At 38.6% G+C, this 19376-nt stretch overlaps 1 protein-coding gene across 1 annotated transcript in view; it reads right to left on the bottom strand.

The window, feature by feature from the left end:
• Positions 1–313: 313 nt before the first annotated feature.
• The window catches only part of LOC149417187 (N-acetylglucosamine-6-sulfatase-like), a 40215-nt gene continuing 21152 nt past the window's right edge, over positions 314–19376 (bottom strand). The window contains exons 6-10 of the mRNA XM_089640161.1: positions 9830–10000; positions 6160–6361; positions 2971–3320; positions 2715–2831; positions 314–1467 (exon numbers count right to left, since the gene is read on the bottom strand). Of these exons, the coding sequence (XP_089496287.1) occupies positions 1318–1467; positions 2715–2831; positions 2971–3320; positions 6160–6361; positions 9830–10000 (990 nt within the window). The 3' untranslated portion in view covers positions 314–1317. The remainder of the gene's footprint in view (positions 1468–2714; positions 2832–2970; positions 3321–6159; positions 6362–9829; positions 10001–19376) is intronic.

The following is a 19376-nucleotide window of genomic DNA, read 5'->3' as shown; positions in this document are numbered from 1 at the left end:
CAACTCAATTGAAGGACAGCTCAATTGAACGGGAGCCGCGAGCTCAGAGCGTATGAGAATACTGTGCTCACCCGATACGTCTTGCTCGATATAGCTCCCCCGCTACGTCTCCCAATATATAATAGCAAGTAATAAAATATCTCCTTATAAAAATGAGTAACCATTTAATTGAACTGTGGTATGGTTTACCGGGAGTCGTACGAATACGTCTCAGCAAAAAGAGCTAGCTCAATTGTACGGTTCGCTCATGAATGACTCACCGCGACTGTACCTGCAATTTTGTATCATATTCTAGAGAAAAAATGCATTGTGGTTAACTATACAATATATTTTATTACGAAGCAACAGAATGTACATTCAACATGACTCATACAAAACACTATTATTGTAAAAAGTATATTCTTCTTCAATAATCGCAAAATTAATAAATTACAAATAATTAACAAAGTTGGTTATTTTTATTCAATTAATATTCTGTTCCATAAATCATGTTTATCCATGCAATGTAATGCAGTATATGGAAATAATTATGATAGTTACTTTCTGATGAGTTTTTCGGGGAGAGAATGATAGTGTTAGAGATTTGTTAGAAATGTTGTGTTGTGGAAATCATGTTATTTTTATAAAGCTAGAAGATGTTGGTTAATTTATCATATTGAATATCTACTTGTGATAAGTCATACTGATTTATCATTAAAGAAGCGTAATGAGTTGATTACTCAATTATTTAAACAATGTTACATCAATTCATGTGCACCAATGTAAATTGTAATAATGAAGATTAATTGAAGTTTTCTAACATATCGCAGGAAATCTATGTAAAACTACTACAGCGGTTTAATCTACATATGTAATAACAAAATAAAGCTGTTTTAAAAACAATAATAACATTTTACAAAATGAACAGTACTTCCTATTTCTCGATACGGTCGAAAGAATACACATTCGTTCGGCATGCAATACCACGAATGTAACATAAAACCAATTGTTCAGGAGAGGGAAAATCACGACACATATTATGCAGCATTGGCCACGAAATCAACCATTTTAATAAACATTCGGCATTCTGTGGATGAATACTCGGATAAAATCGTTACGAATCAAATGGTATTAAAATATGTATCACTTTTAGAAAAATTATCACATTCGCGGTATTGTTTTCCAAACAACGATATATTGTATATTATTCTTCTTTAAATTTTTTCATCCTTCTTATTCTTCTGCACCTCCAGATTTAACATTCAAAAAACATTGCCATTTTTATCTTTTGATCTGTGAACTGGGGGAAGTCTGATTTCATATTGAAAATGGTAGACTTTAGAAATCAATATTGCAACTTTCTCCCTTGCAGCTTCTTAATTTCTCAAGATTACTTCGGTATTTATACTTAATAGACGGCATTAAGTCATTGATGACATTTTTCAGCTGGTAAGGGTCATCGTGGATGTAATAGGCTTCCTCAGTTTCCTAGAAAAAATAATATAATACAGTAAACCTATTCCAGTTATAATGATGGAAACAACCGAAAAAACATAAAAACCTTTGTTTTTTGACAGCAAAAAATTTGGTGCAAAATTATGTTTATTTTTATGACATCTGTGTAATAATCGATGAAGTTTTTAATAACAAAATATGTACATATAAATATACTGATTTCACCTTTTTAATAAAATCGGAATGCAAATAACAGTGAAATTGAGTGTATTGTGCATGCAATGACTGCTTGGGCTTTGGTGAAAATGCTTTATTGTTTACCAGTCCCTTAAATAAACCTTATAAGAGAGTTACACTGAATAAAGTCGTCTTCGAATGCGAGTTATACCAATAAGATACATATAAACATCTACAAGTGTTGTTTGATTTTTGTGATCACTAGGCAGTGCTGTTGCATGGTACATACTAGACACACCGTCAAAGGTGAATGTTGACTCACAATAAACAGTGCACAAGGATGCTGACCCTTTACAATGGCCAGTGCAAACTTTTATGAACATGCTCCAGTCCTTTGTACTAAGAAGGACAGTAAACTCGTAGATGGAACATTTACAAACATGTAAATAAGATCTTTAACAAATACTTAATAAAACAAGGTAAAATATTGATTGATATCCAATATTTACTCTAAAGGCGCAGATCCATTTGCGAGTAAACCGCTGGTATGCAAGCGAGTCGGCGAGCCAAAGATACAAACCACCAATGCAGCACCTGTATACGCAGTTTTCAAAACCTGCAGTCTGGCGCGCTGTGCATGTTTGAAACCCTTAGCCCACAGTATACTAAATTGCGGGTGGTTCAGTCTAGCAAGCCGGTGAGCTGACAGTCTTTACAGAACTTTGGTTATTACTGTTCCGCGACTGGGAGCTCGCCATTTCACTACATCGGCGATTGAGAGACGACTGTTTGGCTCGCCGACGCATCAGCAACGAGAGCTTACGAGCCAATGAGCGAAAGAGTTATACTGTTAGTTCACTGGCTCGCAAATGGATCAGCACCTTACATTATATGTAGGTTTTTTGTAATGAATTTTAAAATTCGTAAGAAACAAGCCAAAAATAAAATATCCTACGTTTAGTTGAAGCAATCAATTCACATCTTCTATCTTTGTTGAAATAAGCGAGGTTGAGCAAAATGTCATATACATATTACTTTAGCATCATATCCTGTAAAAAAAAATCAACCATCATCAGCTTCTATTAAGTATGTTACTTTCCTACCTTAGAATCATTAAATGAGCAGTAGATAAAGTCCATTAGCGGGAGAAAGTTGCGTACACATCCGTATGTATTGTTCTTCGCATCTTGACACTTGCAGTAGTACTCAGGTTGGCACATCTGAAACAATTAATTTCTCTAACAATAAGTAATGTCATTACACCAAGCCGCATAATATTTGCGCCACACTTATAAGTAATGTGGTTTGTGTAAATTGCTATTATGCAAAAGGCAACGGCATTAAACCCAGTGCACTTACAAATAAATTTGTATCATTTCCCCATGGACAACTGGGCGATTCTCCAGAACCCTCTCCTGTGTACTCCACCAACATCTGTCTGTCGTACGGCTCATCAAAATTCACATCATTCGTCGCCAGCATGTTATGTTGCTGTAATTCAGGGTTACTGAACATCTTGATGGGAACCCCGTCCATGTCCACGGGGAGTTTTATTCCCGCCAGTTGCAAAATGGTTGGAGCCAGATCAATGTTCATGATGGGGTAAGGTGGTGATCCTCCTTCGAGGATGCCAGGACCCCTGATGAGGAACGGTACTCGGATATCGGTGTCATACGGCTGTCTCTTATCATACCCTTGCGAAAATTGACCTGGAAGAAAAATAATTTGTACATATACCAAAAAAATATCGACCCCTTGGAATAACAACAATCAAGGTTCCCTAAACTAGCTTTCTTTAGAACCCATTATCGCATGATCAGATGGAAAGTTGTTCATCAAAGAAGCCAATCAAATCAAAGTTCTACTTCGAGTTATGTTTTACACTGAAATAATAAAAATATTATTACATATAAATAAACAACGACAAAGATACAGGATTTACTGAGGTCTGCAAAGACTAAGTTTCCTCTGGAAACAGATGGAGTGTATAAACTCAGCTGTTCCGGATGTGACAAGGTCAATGTAGGTCAGACAGAGCGGACTATCTCCAAAAGGATTTCAGAACACTTCAGAGCTTATAAACTCGGTCACCCTGATAAGTCGGCAATTGCCGAGCATTTGATTGACACCGGGCATTACTTTGGATTTGTTCTTGAAATCCTGGGGAGACCCAAAACTTATAGAGCACGGCTGATTACGGAGGCCATTGAAATTCATAAAAATCCCGTAAACATTATTAGAGACGATGGAGCTAAGCTCAATAGTTCTTGGTATCCGGTAATTGACGGCTACACTAGAGCTAAACGAAGAAAAACACTATAAATAAAAACTGATACGTTAATGTTAGCTCAGAGGGTTGGAGCAGGCAACACGGTATCACAACCTCATACATAAGCTCACATTTCACCACAACCTCAAATAACACATCTGCCCTAATGATGGACACTGCAATGCTGTCCGAAACGTTGGCTAAAGAAAGAGTTAGCGCAACACGGCATAACACCCCAAAAACAAATAACAAAAATACAAATCTTAAATCATAATCCACAAATTAGCCTAAAGAAATGTGTAGCAATGCGCACATCCCTCTAGATAGTTCATTCCGAGCATACCCAAAAGAAAGTCAGTGTGTCAACATGTATTTGACATATCTCCCAGCTAATAAGGAAGTTGAGTAAAAAATATTTTGACTTATAAAAAATATGTTCATGTAGATCAAAAAATATCGATTCTAAATATATAAATATATTTCTATATTATTATTCTTAGAATTAGTTAAACGTTCTTGAAAAAGCATTCAATAGCAATAGACTGTATACGCTCCACGATTGGTCGAAAGAATTCTGACGTCACATGTGTCGTGATTGTACGTACAACAGATCACCTATGGTGCATCTCTTTCTATTACATGAGAGATGGTCGGTTTAGATGAGAGAGGTGTATAGGCCAAAGGTTTATTTGGGTTTGTCAAATATATGTACGTATTTGTTGTTATTATTATATGAAATGGATTTCTAAAGATACATATTCGTATAGTGCTTTATAATAATATGTTGTTTATTGCATAACTTAGAAGTTTTTATTATTATACATGTCACATAGCATGTGATACACTTCAGGCCGCCGGCCGCCCAGAAAAGTCAAACAGTGAACTGGGCTGTAAACCGTTATTTTACTATTGGTCTTTACTTTTCTGCGCGGTGGTCCTGAATTCGTGCGGGGAACGTCAACAAGTAGCGACGGCAATACCGTACAAGTACCGTACCGGGCGAGAAAAGCAAATATTCTAACTTAAAATATTAATTTAACTATGAAATCTTAATCAATTTTCTTTTTTTTTAATAACATCAATTCTAATAGACGGTTAACATTGGTAAAAAAATTACTGGAATTCCTTGTTGAAGAATTAAAATTTTTTCCATACAAAATGCTTAAGCGACGTGGTTTTCACAGTTCGAATGACGTCACACCACACCCCGCCTCTTACCGCTCGGATTCCGCTCGTTTTGGCGGGCGTAATAAAATTTAAACTTTGAGAATTAATTTAATTATGAAAACAAACTTAAAACAAAAAAAAAATACCAGTATTTAAGTTTGAATGTGAACATTGATAAAAAAAATTAAAAAAATGGACTCAACTTCCTTATTACCAGTGCTAAATAATCAATGATCTTCGGAGCACCCAACATTAAAATACAGATAGAACACAGCATTCTCATCTAACCACTTTGTTCTAATGATTGCAATATGTTGAGACAAAACAGGTTCCCCGATTTTGCAGTCAACCGAGTTTTTCATAAAGATGTATAGGGGCACTAGACCAGAGGCGCCTAACAAACTCAACAGTAACCAACTTGTATGGGGTTAGCAATAGTACACGACCCACGGACAATGATCCTTTAACTACTACTACATTAAACTGTATAACTGCATGCCACCTTCCGTGAAACAACCTGCTGATAATTCACCAAGACACATAATAACTTCTGTTTTGTTTTTTTTTCCTCTCAGCTTAACTGCTCATTAAGTTCCTTTCATGTATATTTCTTACTTTTCTTTTCATTACTCATTTATACTATTATGAAATTTAAATCATGTTCTACATTTGCACAATGTATCTGTACTCTTGTACTATAGTGTGTCTACAGAACATTTTGATACGTAACTTACCTCAAATTACTACATTGTGTCTATATAATATTATGATGAACATGTCAACACAGCTTCTAACCTAATAATGTAAAATAGCGCCACAATGGGTGGAACTACGGTGGAGACTCCTGAGGAGGATATTGTGTTTCCACCTATGACGGCAGAATAACACCCATGCAAACACCTCGGCACAGGTTTTCCTAGTGAGGTGTTCACAGAACATTACTACCTAAGCTTCAATCATGTTGCATATCACATTTCATTTTACTACCACGTTTTATATATGGAACATCTATCTGTATTACTTGCACCCAATGTCAATATGTATACCTATAAACTGTATGTATAAGTGAATAGATAAATAAATAAATAGTTGTTTATTATTAATGAACTAACCCATATGGAATCCATTGTCCGAAGTAACAATGATGTATGTATTATCCAAAAGTTTGGCCTTGTCCAAACTTTGGACAACTTCCCCGATCATCTCATCGACAGCCAGGAGAGTCTGCCATCTTCCTCTATACACCTCATCCAGCTTTAACAATGTGTTGTTTGGGAGGGGAGAAGGTTTCATCTGCATAATCCAATGCTTGTCCTGAAAGGGTTTTAAAAAAGTACTAATGTACAAGTTTCTATTGTTATTTTTAAAATACACAGGTTGTTGTTGCATTGTGGTCTTTAAAAGGGCACAAATAAAGATAAGAATAATATAATTATGTTTACATGTTCAGTTACCCTGGTGAAAGCATTCTATTCAACATTATTATTCAACAGGGATAAAAATTTACGGGCTTTTAATAATAAACTCAACGCAGGAGGCCTTGGGGGAAATAATTTCCATCAAGGTCTAAGTCATCTTTGGGGATGCCATGTGGAGAGTCTTTTTGAGGAGAGGAGTGAACATGGGTCTTGAAGAGAACCATGTTGTAGGAGGGAGGAAACATAGAGGCCAAATGTCAACCGTGTACATATGCTGGGCGTGCGTTTGGCGTGTTTCTCGACTACGCAGCCATGACAAAGGGATCAATGACGCTAGTTCCTCGGAGCATCTTCCATTGAAATACCGGTAGAACAAGGACAGCATATCTACTTGACGTCTGTGCTCTAAAGATTGCAAACCGTTTGTTAACGTAGGGAAATCTACCAAAAGACCGCCCGTTTCTGCAGTCAGGGGTTTTTTCAAGTATTGTTTGGCTACACACCAGAGGTGGCTGCCAAAACAGCCGTGGGGCACACTTACGATTTCTACAGGGTCAGAAGTTTTTTTAAATTTTTTTTACCTGTTTTAATTACTTTTCAACTATTCAACCCATTGAATAAATACAACTAGACAAGGCCTATTACCATCGAAATGACCCAAAACTTATATTGATTTGGTTCACGTGCACATTTGTGAAAAAGCGCGTGCATTGCGTCGCAATGGGAAGAGGGCACTGTCCATTGCGTTTTGCCCTTTGTTGGACTAGAGTAGCGCCAATTAGTCTCCCAGTCAAGCTAAGCAAGTTCATTTTTTTCAATCACAAAAATAACCCATTTCTAAATATTTTAAAGGGTATCCTATCGTGGACTTCATTTTTGAAAATGTAATCAGTTATCTGACTATAAAAAAATATATATACCTTAGAGATAGCTTGAGAATGGCGTATTACCAAATGTTAAAAATTCAAGAAGATACATTTATTTCAAGGCAAGTTTCTGACGTCATGAATGACCAACCCACCAACGAAACCAACCAATACCGATCATGACGTCATGACAGTGTGTGTGATCTATACTGTCAACCAATACATAACGAGGGCTAACACAATACACATTAATTAGTTAATTATTCATAACAGCTTCTTGTGTTTTATGTTCAAAATGCCTAGTTAATTAATAGTTGCAATAATTCATCAAAACAATATAGGAAAATAAATGGCTTATCTTTCCATCGGTAAGTTATCAGAAATTATGTATTATTTTTGTTATTCTAGCAGAGCTAATTTATTTGGTGAAATTATAGTTTAACTCTAGATGTGCAAAAGAACGTTTTTTTCAAGAGCAATCTGTATCTGTATATTGTAAAGGCAGAGGAGCTATGGCACCACCTGGTTGGGCAGCGTTGCGAGGCGGTTTACGGTAGGGGCAGTAGGAAATGATTTTAAGAGCCGTCTTACACAAAAACTAGTCGGAGAAGCAGCTCGTTCTCATAAAGCCAACATTAAATGTGAGCGGGTGTTCCGCTCGTGCACGTTGAGTTTCACACATGTGCACCGGTGCACCGGGATCAATGCTGCTAGCTCCTTAGAACAGATTCCATTAAAATACATGTAAAACAGACTCAGCATGCCCACATTGCGTCTATGTATAGAGAAGTGTGTAGAGATGACAATCAGTATGTTTACGATGGATTGTCAATCAGACGGACCGTCCTCCTTTGCACAGAATCAATTATTGTGGGCTCCAGCCTAGAGGTGGCTCCCAAATGCAACTGTTGGGCGCACTTCAGATTTTTATAGGGTTAGCAGCCGGTTATTATTGAAGAATATGCCAGCCCAAAACAAAACGCCCGGTTTGTTGTGCGCCAGATTTACTCAGGCTTCTATAGATATCCAATACTTGAGCCAGTCTTTTATACTTACTCCAAGCATTTCAATGGTGTCTGTTCCATATGAAATATGTTTCTTTCTTACTTGTTTATTCTTATGATATAAGTATCCATTGTAACCATGTAACCCCCACCCTCCCTTACCCCTCACTAATACTCTCTCTGAAGCTCTGTCCTCATCATTGCTGCTTATTCATTTGCGAACCGAAACGCGAGCCGAGCCACGAATTACAGGGAAAGGAACGAAGCAATCCCTTGCGACGTTTCGCATTATTGTGGTTGCTTTGTTCCTGTGATGTATGGTAATAAGTTGGGTATTCAAGCGATAGATGGCACTAGTCATAAAGCTTACTCTAGAGTCCGACAGATGTCGCTAGAGTGTAGCAATTGCCTGTGGGATATTATTGACAGACAACAAGCTTCTAGAGACAGAGAATTACCAACCTTCGGGTAATGAACAGTGTAGCGAAATCCAGACTTATAAATTGTTACATAAATAAACACAATTCAAGTTCATCTCCATATTTGTGGTGCGCACTGATCGGGCTTTTCTTATTGGCCGATAAACAAGCAAACTACATTACGGGATTTGAGGAATAACTTTGTGTTCTGTTTTATATTGTAGGGAACATGTATTTATATTATCTAGGCTTTCTAAGCGAGGCGGCGGAATTCGACGGAGAGTTGTATTGTGAAATTACTTATGTATGTGGGGTTATTTTAAAAATGAAATTAACTAGACAGGGCAATTCTAGTACAATACATCAGTGATCCAGCCAGATAGTAATAAAGAGTTTTGTAAATGTGGTGAACGTATGTCTGTCGGTATGAAAGAGACAGGCATATCTGAGTGAGACAGCATGACCGAGACGTATGAAAAGGCACGTCTGTTGTAACTCGTCCTCTTTTCAATAGCAAGCTCTTATATTGTCCAAAGTATTAATACTTGTAGCTAACTCAATAAAAACTAATAGTAACAGAGTACCCACATTCTTTTTACTAAGAAGAAATTTGGATGACATGCACGGAAGATTACCACAGTAAATGTTAATGTAAATCATCTGACAGATCGTCGCTCTAGTTCGTTTTTGTCCAACAGACCATTTTTGGCGAAATTGAGTTATGCAGTTGTTCTCCGAAAGCATTTATTTCTACGATACAAGTTAAAAAATTTTTAGTGTGTTTTCAAGACAAGTTTGTCTCAATTCCACCAAAATTAAATCAATATTCCGAGCTTGTTTATCCAACTCTGTGTCCTACATTCAAATTAAAAACGTGTTTTTTGCATAATTTTAAACATTTGGAACGAATTTTACTTAAAATAATAAATGCATTACTTTAAATCATTTTCATAAGCATAGAATGAGCTAATTTCATTGTATATGCGTTTTTCGTAAAAAAAACTTTGAAAAACTTTGTTGGACAAAAACGAACTAGAGCGACGAGATTGTGATCAGTCCTATTCATTAAATCTACCTCGCCAGCTGGAATGTTGTAACTTGGTGTCTGAAGTGCCTTTACCCCCGGGAAGGCCTTCTCATGACGGGGGGCGGGCTGGAAGGGGGCGTGGGGCGCCGGGGGCGCCAGGAACATGAGGAAAGGCTGCTCGCGGGGAGTTGAGTCTAGAAAGTCTAGTGCCATGTCTTTCTGGAGATTTACAAACAAAAGAAAAGATTGATAAACAATTAAATTTAATACATAAACAGACCTACATTGCCTACATAACCTTAAAAGAAAACTAGCCCAACTTGCACAAAATTAACAATTATATAAAATTGTAAATTGGGACCTTAGCAAGGGTAGAGCACCCAGATATTCTATAGCATTATGTATATATTTTGTAAAGATAAAATTTGATTTTACTAGGTATTTTGTGAAACATATCCCCCGTGTAAAAATAGAATTAAGTTTTTGCCCACATCAAAGTTTTCGTTAGTATTTTGAAACTTTAAAAACTTGAAAAATTAGACATGTACAGCAATTAAATGCTATTAAATGCAGACCTTTTACATTAAAAAACAATAATAATTTAAGGTGTGGCATTTTTGGTTCTATCACACAGCCTGGCAGCCTGGTAATCAGTAACCCTGTATAATCACATGTCGCACAAATGAAATTAGATAACTCCATTAAGCATTAAGGGGCTAGGGTTTTAAAATTATTTTTTTTGTATTTTTTTTTTATTTTTTAAAATAAATGTTTAATATGTTAAGAATATTGTGTTCAAATTTCAAGTTGATTGGAGCAAAATTGACGAAGTTACGAGTATTTTTATACCTGTCGGATTTTAACCCCTACCCAACCATACGTATAAGCCGAGCAGAGCAGGAAGCTGAGAGACAAACTAAAGAAGGCAGGATTCGTCGTAGATAAGTGCAAAAGGGTGCTTTAGACATCATGGATGATAGCAACAACCTTTATGGACCTGGCATTGATGATTCAGTGTGAAGTGTGAGGCAAGCCGATAAAATTTGCTTATAAACGTTTAATACCAGATTTTTTAGTGTTCAAAACTTTAAAGCGTTTTTCCCACAACTCACGTTTTCAAAGTCGGTGCCCGTCATAACTTCAAAACTACTGCACCGATCCTTTTGAAATTTTGAAAACTATTTTTGTACATAATTTACGAGGTAACGCTGGAGAGTTTTTTTCAAATTTGTTAATAATTATTATTTTACAATAACAAATTAGCCGATTTTTTTCACTAAAAATAGCGTTTTTCCCTTCAAAGTGTTCCAAAAAAGTGAAAAATTAAAATTTCGAAAAACCCTCCCAGCGTTACCTGGGAAAAACTATTATCTAACGAATGAACTTTAATTTTTTGATTTCAGATGACCCAGCACCGAGTTATGAGGGGCACCGCCATTCTCCTTTTTTTTGAGACACGTCCGAATAATTGCTGTCATTGCCGTATTTTTTAATATTTTGTCGCGCGTTGGACCTGGGGTGCCCTGACTTTCCCTCGGCCAGCTCAGAGCGGGGCATGAGACGTCTCTCTCATGGTCAGGGTTCGGGGTCAGCGCGAGGCTCAAGAATCCATATCCCACCGTCTACACAAAACACTCCCATACGACTGCTATCCCCAAATGAAAGAGGTTAGGTTTTTTATGAATCAACATTGTATTTGAGCGGCAAAATGGACATTACATGGGTGAATAACAATAGAATACAGGTTGTTACATCCTAACTGGAATTATCATCAAAGGGTTCCCTAATCTCTCTCTGGGGAGTAATTAACAGCTCTCTCTCTCTAGACCGACAGGCAGCGTGGACGAATTTAGGTTATTAGCGGACACATTCAAGGGGTAATAGGAAGCGTAAGAAACTCACAGCGTGGCGTGGTCGGGACATGGGAGTCCTCGGGGCATCCTGTTGATTGTAGGGCTGAGCGCCGTGTTTCAACCAAGCGGTGCCAGCCTGTCGATGTTCAAAGCGCGCCATTCTCGTACATTATGCTTTTCGACCGTGCGGTGCGAAATTGGGAACGCGGGGCCGGAACGCGCACACGTCCAGCTAGGTCAGAGGTCGGGGCGTAAGGAGGGACGAGGCGCTTGGTCGCCGGGGGTGGGGGGAACTCTAGCGGATCTTTTGTGCGTTTTCAACTCCGTTTGGTCCAGCAACCAACCTGATAGTTCCCGCTACTCAGGCTAGCAACTGTAGGATCTTCGCGCCTAAAATCTGTTATATGACACCTCCCCCCGCGCTCGTAAAAAAGGCGACGTGGTAATGGAGCATCAGGGTTAAAAGATCCTCTATATGCCTCCCTTGGGGTTTTTTGACAAAACAAAAGTTGCCCTTAGTTTGAGAGACTTGGATGGCCAGAGAGATGCCTAGCTAAAACATAATGACTAGCTTATGCCATAGGCTAGGTAACAATATTTGTGGGGAGAAATGAGGAAGGGTACATAGCATGTTTGGAGCAAATAATTTTGGGGAGAGAGCAGGTGTGGAAACAACAAGTAAAATTATGCAATTAGAAAACAATAGACATGGTTATGCAATTGAAAGATAAAAGACAAAATTATGCAATTGAAAGACAAAAGGGCATGGTTATGCAATTGAAAAAACAATAGACAACATTATACAATTGAAAAACAAAAGACGGAATGTTAAGGTGTGATTCTAGGGTTTCATTGGTCTGGAAGCTAAGTTTGCGTTGCGTTGGTTTTTTGGTTTCGAAGAGTTGCGAAGGAAACGAGATTTCACTGACTCTAAAAGATTACATTATCACTGTAATCTGACCCATTGAGATAACACTCAGGAGTACACTTAGGCCTTGGAAAAACACTTTGCTTCGTTGTGGGCGTTGATGTTTGCGAAGTGGGGCTGTGGTTTGCGGGGCTGCAGCTATGGTTACAGTGGTCATTGGAGAGAGTAGTCCAGGTTCCGTAGTTATGCCAGTACGAGTCCTATGTGCTATTATGGTGGGCACGGATCGTATGTGTTGGTTATCGGAGCATAATGTAGCTCAGGATAACTTTTTAGAGATGCGCAGTTTGTGTTTACTGGAGGGGCAAAGGGTAATTATGTTTCACCCATGACCTGGTATGCGTCACTGCATGACAGAGCAAGAGACGGTATAACTGGCATTGGCGTTGAGGGCAAGAATTTGAACTCCGGGACTAGCGTGTCCGAAAGGTAGTTCAGAGTGTCATAAAGTATAGTGGGACAACTCGGCTTGCAGTGGTGCGACAAACGTCATACATATGAGCGGTATGGTCTGTGCTTTCAGGAACAAGATGGAACAAGTGTGTAGCGAGTAGTAGTCGAGGGACCTTTGTAACCACAGCGCAGGCTGCTAGGAGGTGAGGCTCAGCTTGGCTGCCGGAGATGGCATCCGCCTGGGCTTCTTTTTAAATCCGGGGGGAATTATTATTAAAGCAAATTTCTTGAAGTTTACCTGCCTAGGGACCAATGAAGAAAAGTTTGGAGAGAAACAAAATGTGTCCAGAAAAAATAAACAAACGAGGTTTAGCTGAAGGTCCGGAGAGTGACGAAGAGTGTGAGAGAGAGGTAGAGAGAGGTTCCTAACTAGTTTTGATTACATAAACATTATCCTTTATTAGGATGACTTGGCGTTTGCCGAATGACAAACTGTCTTGGTTGAAAAAACAACCGGCCTTCCTTGGCCTATGTTAACATACAGGTGGTAACATTTTCGTAGGATTTCAAAGAACAAGACAAAAAATTCGTGAACGAGTCACGGCAACAGCAGGGAAACTAATTCATGAATAAAGGTTGTCAGAAGAGACAGACGATACGCCAAGTGCGTATCATACATATTCAAAATTCATGAATGTGTTTCGTTGAGGAGAGAAAAAAAATGACAACATACGTGAAAGGTGAGGTAGGAAGCCTGTTGGTGACCGGAACAATTACCGATTCGAACTCGAAGTGAGGGCGAAATATGGTCGACAACAGATTTTCCACTTCATACATATGCCTGAGGGCATGGGGGTAGGGAGGGGGAGGAAAAAGGACGGGAATTGAGTTACGAAATTTGCTAGAGACTGGACTAATTTCCAATTCAACCTCTATGTGAGAGTGAAACATATTCAACCAGCAGATTTCCTGACTCTTTACATTTTAATAAAGTGGATTAATTTTAAACAGCATTTGAATACACATTGTACTAAAGGGGCTAATCTTTTGCGTGTATTTGGCAAAAGATTAGGGGTCGTTTTAAACTTCTACATGATTGTGAGAAAAGACAGACCCTAGTTCCAATTTCACAAACCTGGGATTCTTCTTATTTGTTTCCCAGACGACGAGTTTAGTGGTTTTGTGCCCATCGATTAACTCCTGCGGCACTATGCCCCATAATTGACAGTGAAGCTGAAAACTAGTCCTTTTGGGATAGTAGATATTCCTGGGCTTCTTTTCTTTTTTGGAAAGCAGCAAAAACAGGAAGTCCACGGGCATTGGCGTTGAACAAAGGGGTTTCTGTGAAATACTTACGTAGTTCACATATAAAGGTTTGATATTATTTCGTTCGCACGATTCATGGTGAGTATTGTAACGTCTTCACGTATAGTGTACAAGTATGCAGTATATGCAAGGTACAACTCAATTATAGACAGAAGTCAAAGAGTGTAAAAACAGTTCCTTAAAGGAGATGACGATGTCGATATTATGTCGTTCACACGAATCACGGTAAGTATTATTATTACGTCTCCACGTCTCGTGTACAGGGTTGTACACAATTATACACAAAAGCGGTTCTCATGACATGTTAATGACACACGACCAAATTATACACAAGAGCGGTACTCATGGCAAATTAATGTCACACGACCAAATTATACACAAGGGCGGTTCTCATGGCAAATTAATGTCACACGACCAAATTATACACAAGGGCGGTACTCATGGCAAATTAATGTCACACGACCAAATTATAACACATGGTTATAAGTATTAAGTAATTGTAACGAACTTCTCGTGTAGTGGTGGATTTTTTAAGGATCTCTCCTATCGCGTGACAATTTTTTTACATTTAAATATAATTCAACAAAAGCTAGCAGTATCATTTGATACTGTTTGCAAAGATTTGTTAGATTGACTAACTCCGTAGCCTGGAGAGGCGTACGATGGAACAATAGAGAAGATAAACAATTTTAATGTTACTTCATGTGTTACAAGGTGCAAGATGATGGTAGAAGGTATTTCTACTTACATCGTGCGATGGGTGAGAACAGGCCCATAATGGCTTTACATACTGTTCATTGTAGCGTGCAATTGGGTTGCAAACACTTGGTTAAATGGTGAGACAAAGGTTGGGTGTTTATATTATGCAACGATGATCGAACAAAGTCCTGTTGATTTACGTTGTGATATAATTATTTGCGTTCGAAGATCAGGATAACCGTAAGGTTTTACTAACCTGTCCCGTAGGGTTGAAACGTGAGGTACGAGACATACGTGACGTAACAGTAGAGAAAAGAAATCGAGATCTCGTCATACAATAAAAGACCTTAATGGGTTTTACATACTTTTAGTTGAAGCGAGTCCAGTTATTTGTATGTGGTTTTATAGGACCGACATTTGGTTTTCTTTTATAAATACAATTTCCCAAAATGGATGTGTCAAAATCCAATTTTGGTAAGTGTGAGCTTGGGTAGGACGCCATCAATTTTTGAAAGGAAAAAATTGAAAAAAAATGAAAAAATTATATACATACAAAGAGGGCAATTATGTGATTAATTGCTACTTGGTTCTTGCGTTTGAGACCACTATAGGGTTTTACATACTCAAGGCAAAGTTGAATTGGACAAGAAAGAATTAATGGCTGTACTTGACAGGTTTTCTTTTTTTTTAAAAAAGGGGTCGGTATTTAACACTTTGGAATTTACAAAATCCGAACTCTTTTGGATGGCACTCTTATGAGTGATTACCAATCGTTATTTTACAAGGACAAAAACAAAAGTGGGGTGGTTCTTTCTAACACGACGAAGGGAACAAAATGAAATGAAAATGGGGTGACATGACATAAACATTGCATAGTGTGGAAGTTGAGAAGCAAAAGCGGGTTCGCGACTTCCCGGCGATTGTAACTCGAAAACGTGTCTCTATTCTAAAATGATCAGTTTCAGAACAGGTGAGAAAATAAAAGGTAAAAAGGGAGAAAACGATTGTCGTGAGGGAAAGAACGTTATTACAGGAATAATACTTCATGGTCATAATATGTTAATATACATTTATTTACAAAGGTAGGTTAAACTCGTTTTTGACGAATAGGTTGACATGTAGTTGACACTTTACACGCCTAATTATGGTAAGACTTCATAAGCTTACAATAGTTTGTGATAATGCACAATGGGTTAGTTTAAAGTTGCTGGGGTGGTGGGGCAGTTTCAACTGTCTCCTCACTTCCAGACTTTACAATGTCCTTAATATGGTAATTACCAGTATGTTTGCCAGAGGAGTCGGACAGGTAGTAAACTAAGTCCGATATTTTTCTTACAACCTTGGCCTTGACAAAACGGGGTGCCAGCTTGGCAGAGAAGTACAGGGCTCCTTGAGAGAGGGTGTTATTCCTTTTCCAGACAACATCGCCTACATTAAAAGTGATGTGTTTCCTACGTAGGTTATATCTGTCCGCACTTTTTTGGTGGGCCAGCAATAGGGCATCAGTAACTTCACTATAAATGGCAGTAAATTCTTCCAAACGATGAGCGTAATCAACGGCAGGATTGCTTGTGGAGGTGGTTGACGTGGGGAAATTCGTGTTCCAGTGCAATGAACCATGTACCACCTGTTCCATACCGTGTTTTAAAAAGAAGGGGGTGTAACCAGTGGTTAGGTTAACAGTGTTATTCATGGCAGCTTGAATTTTATCTAAATTCTTACACCAATTACGTTGGTCTTTGTCAACCAAAATGGCCAGAGCTGTGTTAATAGTCTGGTTATACCTTTCGACAGTGTTATTTTGGGGAGTGTACAAGGTATTATAATAAATATCTTTAATCCCGTATTTAGCAAGGAAATCTTTAAATTCTTGTGCTATAAACTGTTTTCCGTTGTCAACTATTACGGTTTTGGGTGTTCCGTAGGGTATGAAAATGTGTTTTTCCACAAGTTTGACAATGGCGGCGGCGTTGGCTCTTTTTAAGGGGAAGATCCAACAAAATTTGGTAAAGATATCCACAATGCTGAGTATATGCATGTGTCCAGAATAACTCCTGGGAAAAGGTCCGACGAGGTCCATAGATAACGATTGGAGGGGTCTATCAGCACGTTTGGGTTTTCCCATTAGGCCGGCAGGGGGTGCCGTACTATGTTTGTAAGCTTTACATGTTTCACATTTGGAGATGTAGTTGCGAACTTGCTTGAAAAGACCAGGCCAGTAATACTTCAAGGAAATCTTTTTATACGTCTTGAAGGTTCCTGGGTGTATAGAGTCGGGGGCACTATGATTGTTGATGATTACTTGTTTTCTCTTTTCGAGGGGCACAACGAGTTTCCAAGAGTAATCTTCAAGGATGGACAGTGGGGCCTTACAATTGCGATATAGTTGTCCTTCTTTTATAATAAAATTGGGAAACTTTTGTTGATTGTTTTTGCACCCTTCATAGATTTTAAGATACCATTCATCTTTTGTGGATGGGGTAGAGGCAATTGTATCGATGTTTAATGTGGCAAGTTCAATTCTTGACAGGGCATCTGGGACAATATTGTCCGCACCTTTACGGTGGATGACATCGAAAGTGTATTGGGACAAACGAGAAGCCCAGCGAGCGAGTCTGCCGGAGGGATTACTTAGAGAGATCAACCATTTCAAACTACTATGGTCTGTGACTACAGTAAATTTGCTACCGTCTATGTAACCGCGAAAATGGTGAACAGAATCCAATACTGCCAGTAACTCTTTTTCGGTGATTCCGTAATTTTTCTCGTGTTTATTCAAGGTGCGGGAAAAATAGGCTACAGGGTGTTCGCCATCGGGGAATTCCTGAGTTAGGACTCCACCGATCCCTACGTTAGAAGCATCCGTATGGAGGGTAAAAGGTAGTTCAAAATTAGGACAATTTAGGACAGGGGCTGTTTGAAGAGCATTTTTTAAAGTCGTAAAAGCTTCTTCGGCTTCAGTAGACCAACGAAAGTTGCTGATACCTTTACGGATACCAGTAATTTTGTTTAATGGGGCCGAAATAGTGGAAAAGTCTTTAATGAATCTCCTATAGTAACCTGTAAGTCCAAGGAAACCTTTGACTTCTTTCGCGTTTTTGGGTCGGGGGAAATTTGCCATTGCTTCCACCTTAGTAGGATCTGTTCTCAGACCTTTTTCGTCGACAATGAATCCCAAATAACGCAGGCGAGACTTACAAAATTCAGACTTCTTTAAATTGATGGTTAAACCAGCAAATTTAAGTTGTTGAAAAACTTTTTCCAGCATTAACAGGTGTTTTTCGAAGGTGTCACTAACGATGATGAGATCATCAAGGTAGCAGAATAGGTTGTTGTCAACTTCAGGGCCGAATAGTTTGTCCATCAGCCTCTGTAGTTCGGCGGGGCTATTTTTTAGACCAAAAGGTAGCCTTTTAAAGTGGAACATTCCCCTACCAGGTACAACAAAAGCAGTTTTTTCGCAGGATTCCGCATCTAAAGGTATTTGCCAGAAAGCTTTGCTTAGATCAATGGAAGAAATGAATTTGGCGTTGCGTAATTTGTCTAAAGTTGCGTGAACGAAAGGCAGCGGGTACGCGTCGGCTTCAGTGCAAGAGTTTAATCGTCTGCTGTCGAGGCAAAAGCGTGCAGAGCCGTCTTTTTTGGAAACCAAGAGGGTTGGGTTGGTCCAAGCACTTCTGCTGGGAACTACCACTCCCATTTTCAACATTTCATCAAGTTCATTTTCTAAAAGTTTCAATTTTTGGGGGGCTAAATTGTAGTAGCGTTGCTTGATTGGTGGGCCGTTGGTTTTAATGTGGTGTTTTACCAAATTAGTTAAACCCAGTCCGCATTTTTCGAAAGATATTGATTCAAATTTATTGATCATTTCCTCTAATTGGAGAGCCTGGTCAGTGCTTAGGTTTTCGTGAGGTATTATTGTACGAATCTCACCAACTTGAGCGACCGGAGGTTTTTGGCCAAGAGTATTAAATACTTGTGGAGCAACGTTAAAAGCCTTCCAGAAGTCAACGCCAAGGATGAAATTCTGGGATATAGAGGGTACTATTAGAAAGTTAATTGTAACTGTGTTATTGTTACATTTAATTGGTAAGGACAGAGTACCGATGACTGTCTGGGGAGCATTGTCCGCAGTTGTCACGAGTGTAGGTTTGGAAAAAACTTTAAAACCGTTGTTAACAAAAGGCAGGTGGGCATTGTTGCCAAGGCAACTAACAGATGCACCACTATCCAGTAGTCCAGAGAAGGGGACATTGTTAACGGAGAAAAGGGCATAAGGTCTTCCATCTTTAGCTTGTTTGCAACAAACCGAAGAAACATTTAAGGTCTGGTTAAAATATTTAATGTGTGATAACCAATCAGTCCATTCCTTAGACCTTGGTACAGAATGAATACC

This window comes from Hesperophylax consimilis, chromosome 15 (assembly GCF_061612785.1).
Source record: "Hesperophylax consimilis isolate HC1 chromosome 15, BYU_Hcon_1.0, whole genome shotgun sequence".
In the NCBI taxonomy this organism is placed as follows: Eukaryota; Metazoa; Arthropoda; class Insecta; order Trichoptera; family Limnephilidae; genus Hesperophylax; species Hesperophylax consimilis.
The sequence above is the reverse complement of the archived record's forward strand: the minus strand, read 5'-3'. Positions and strand labels throughout refer to the sequence as shown.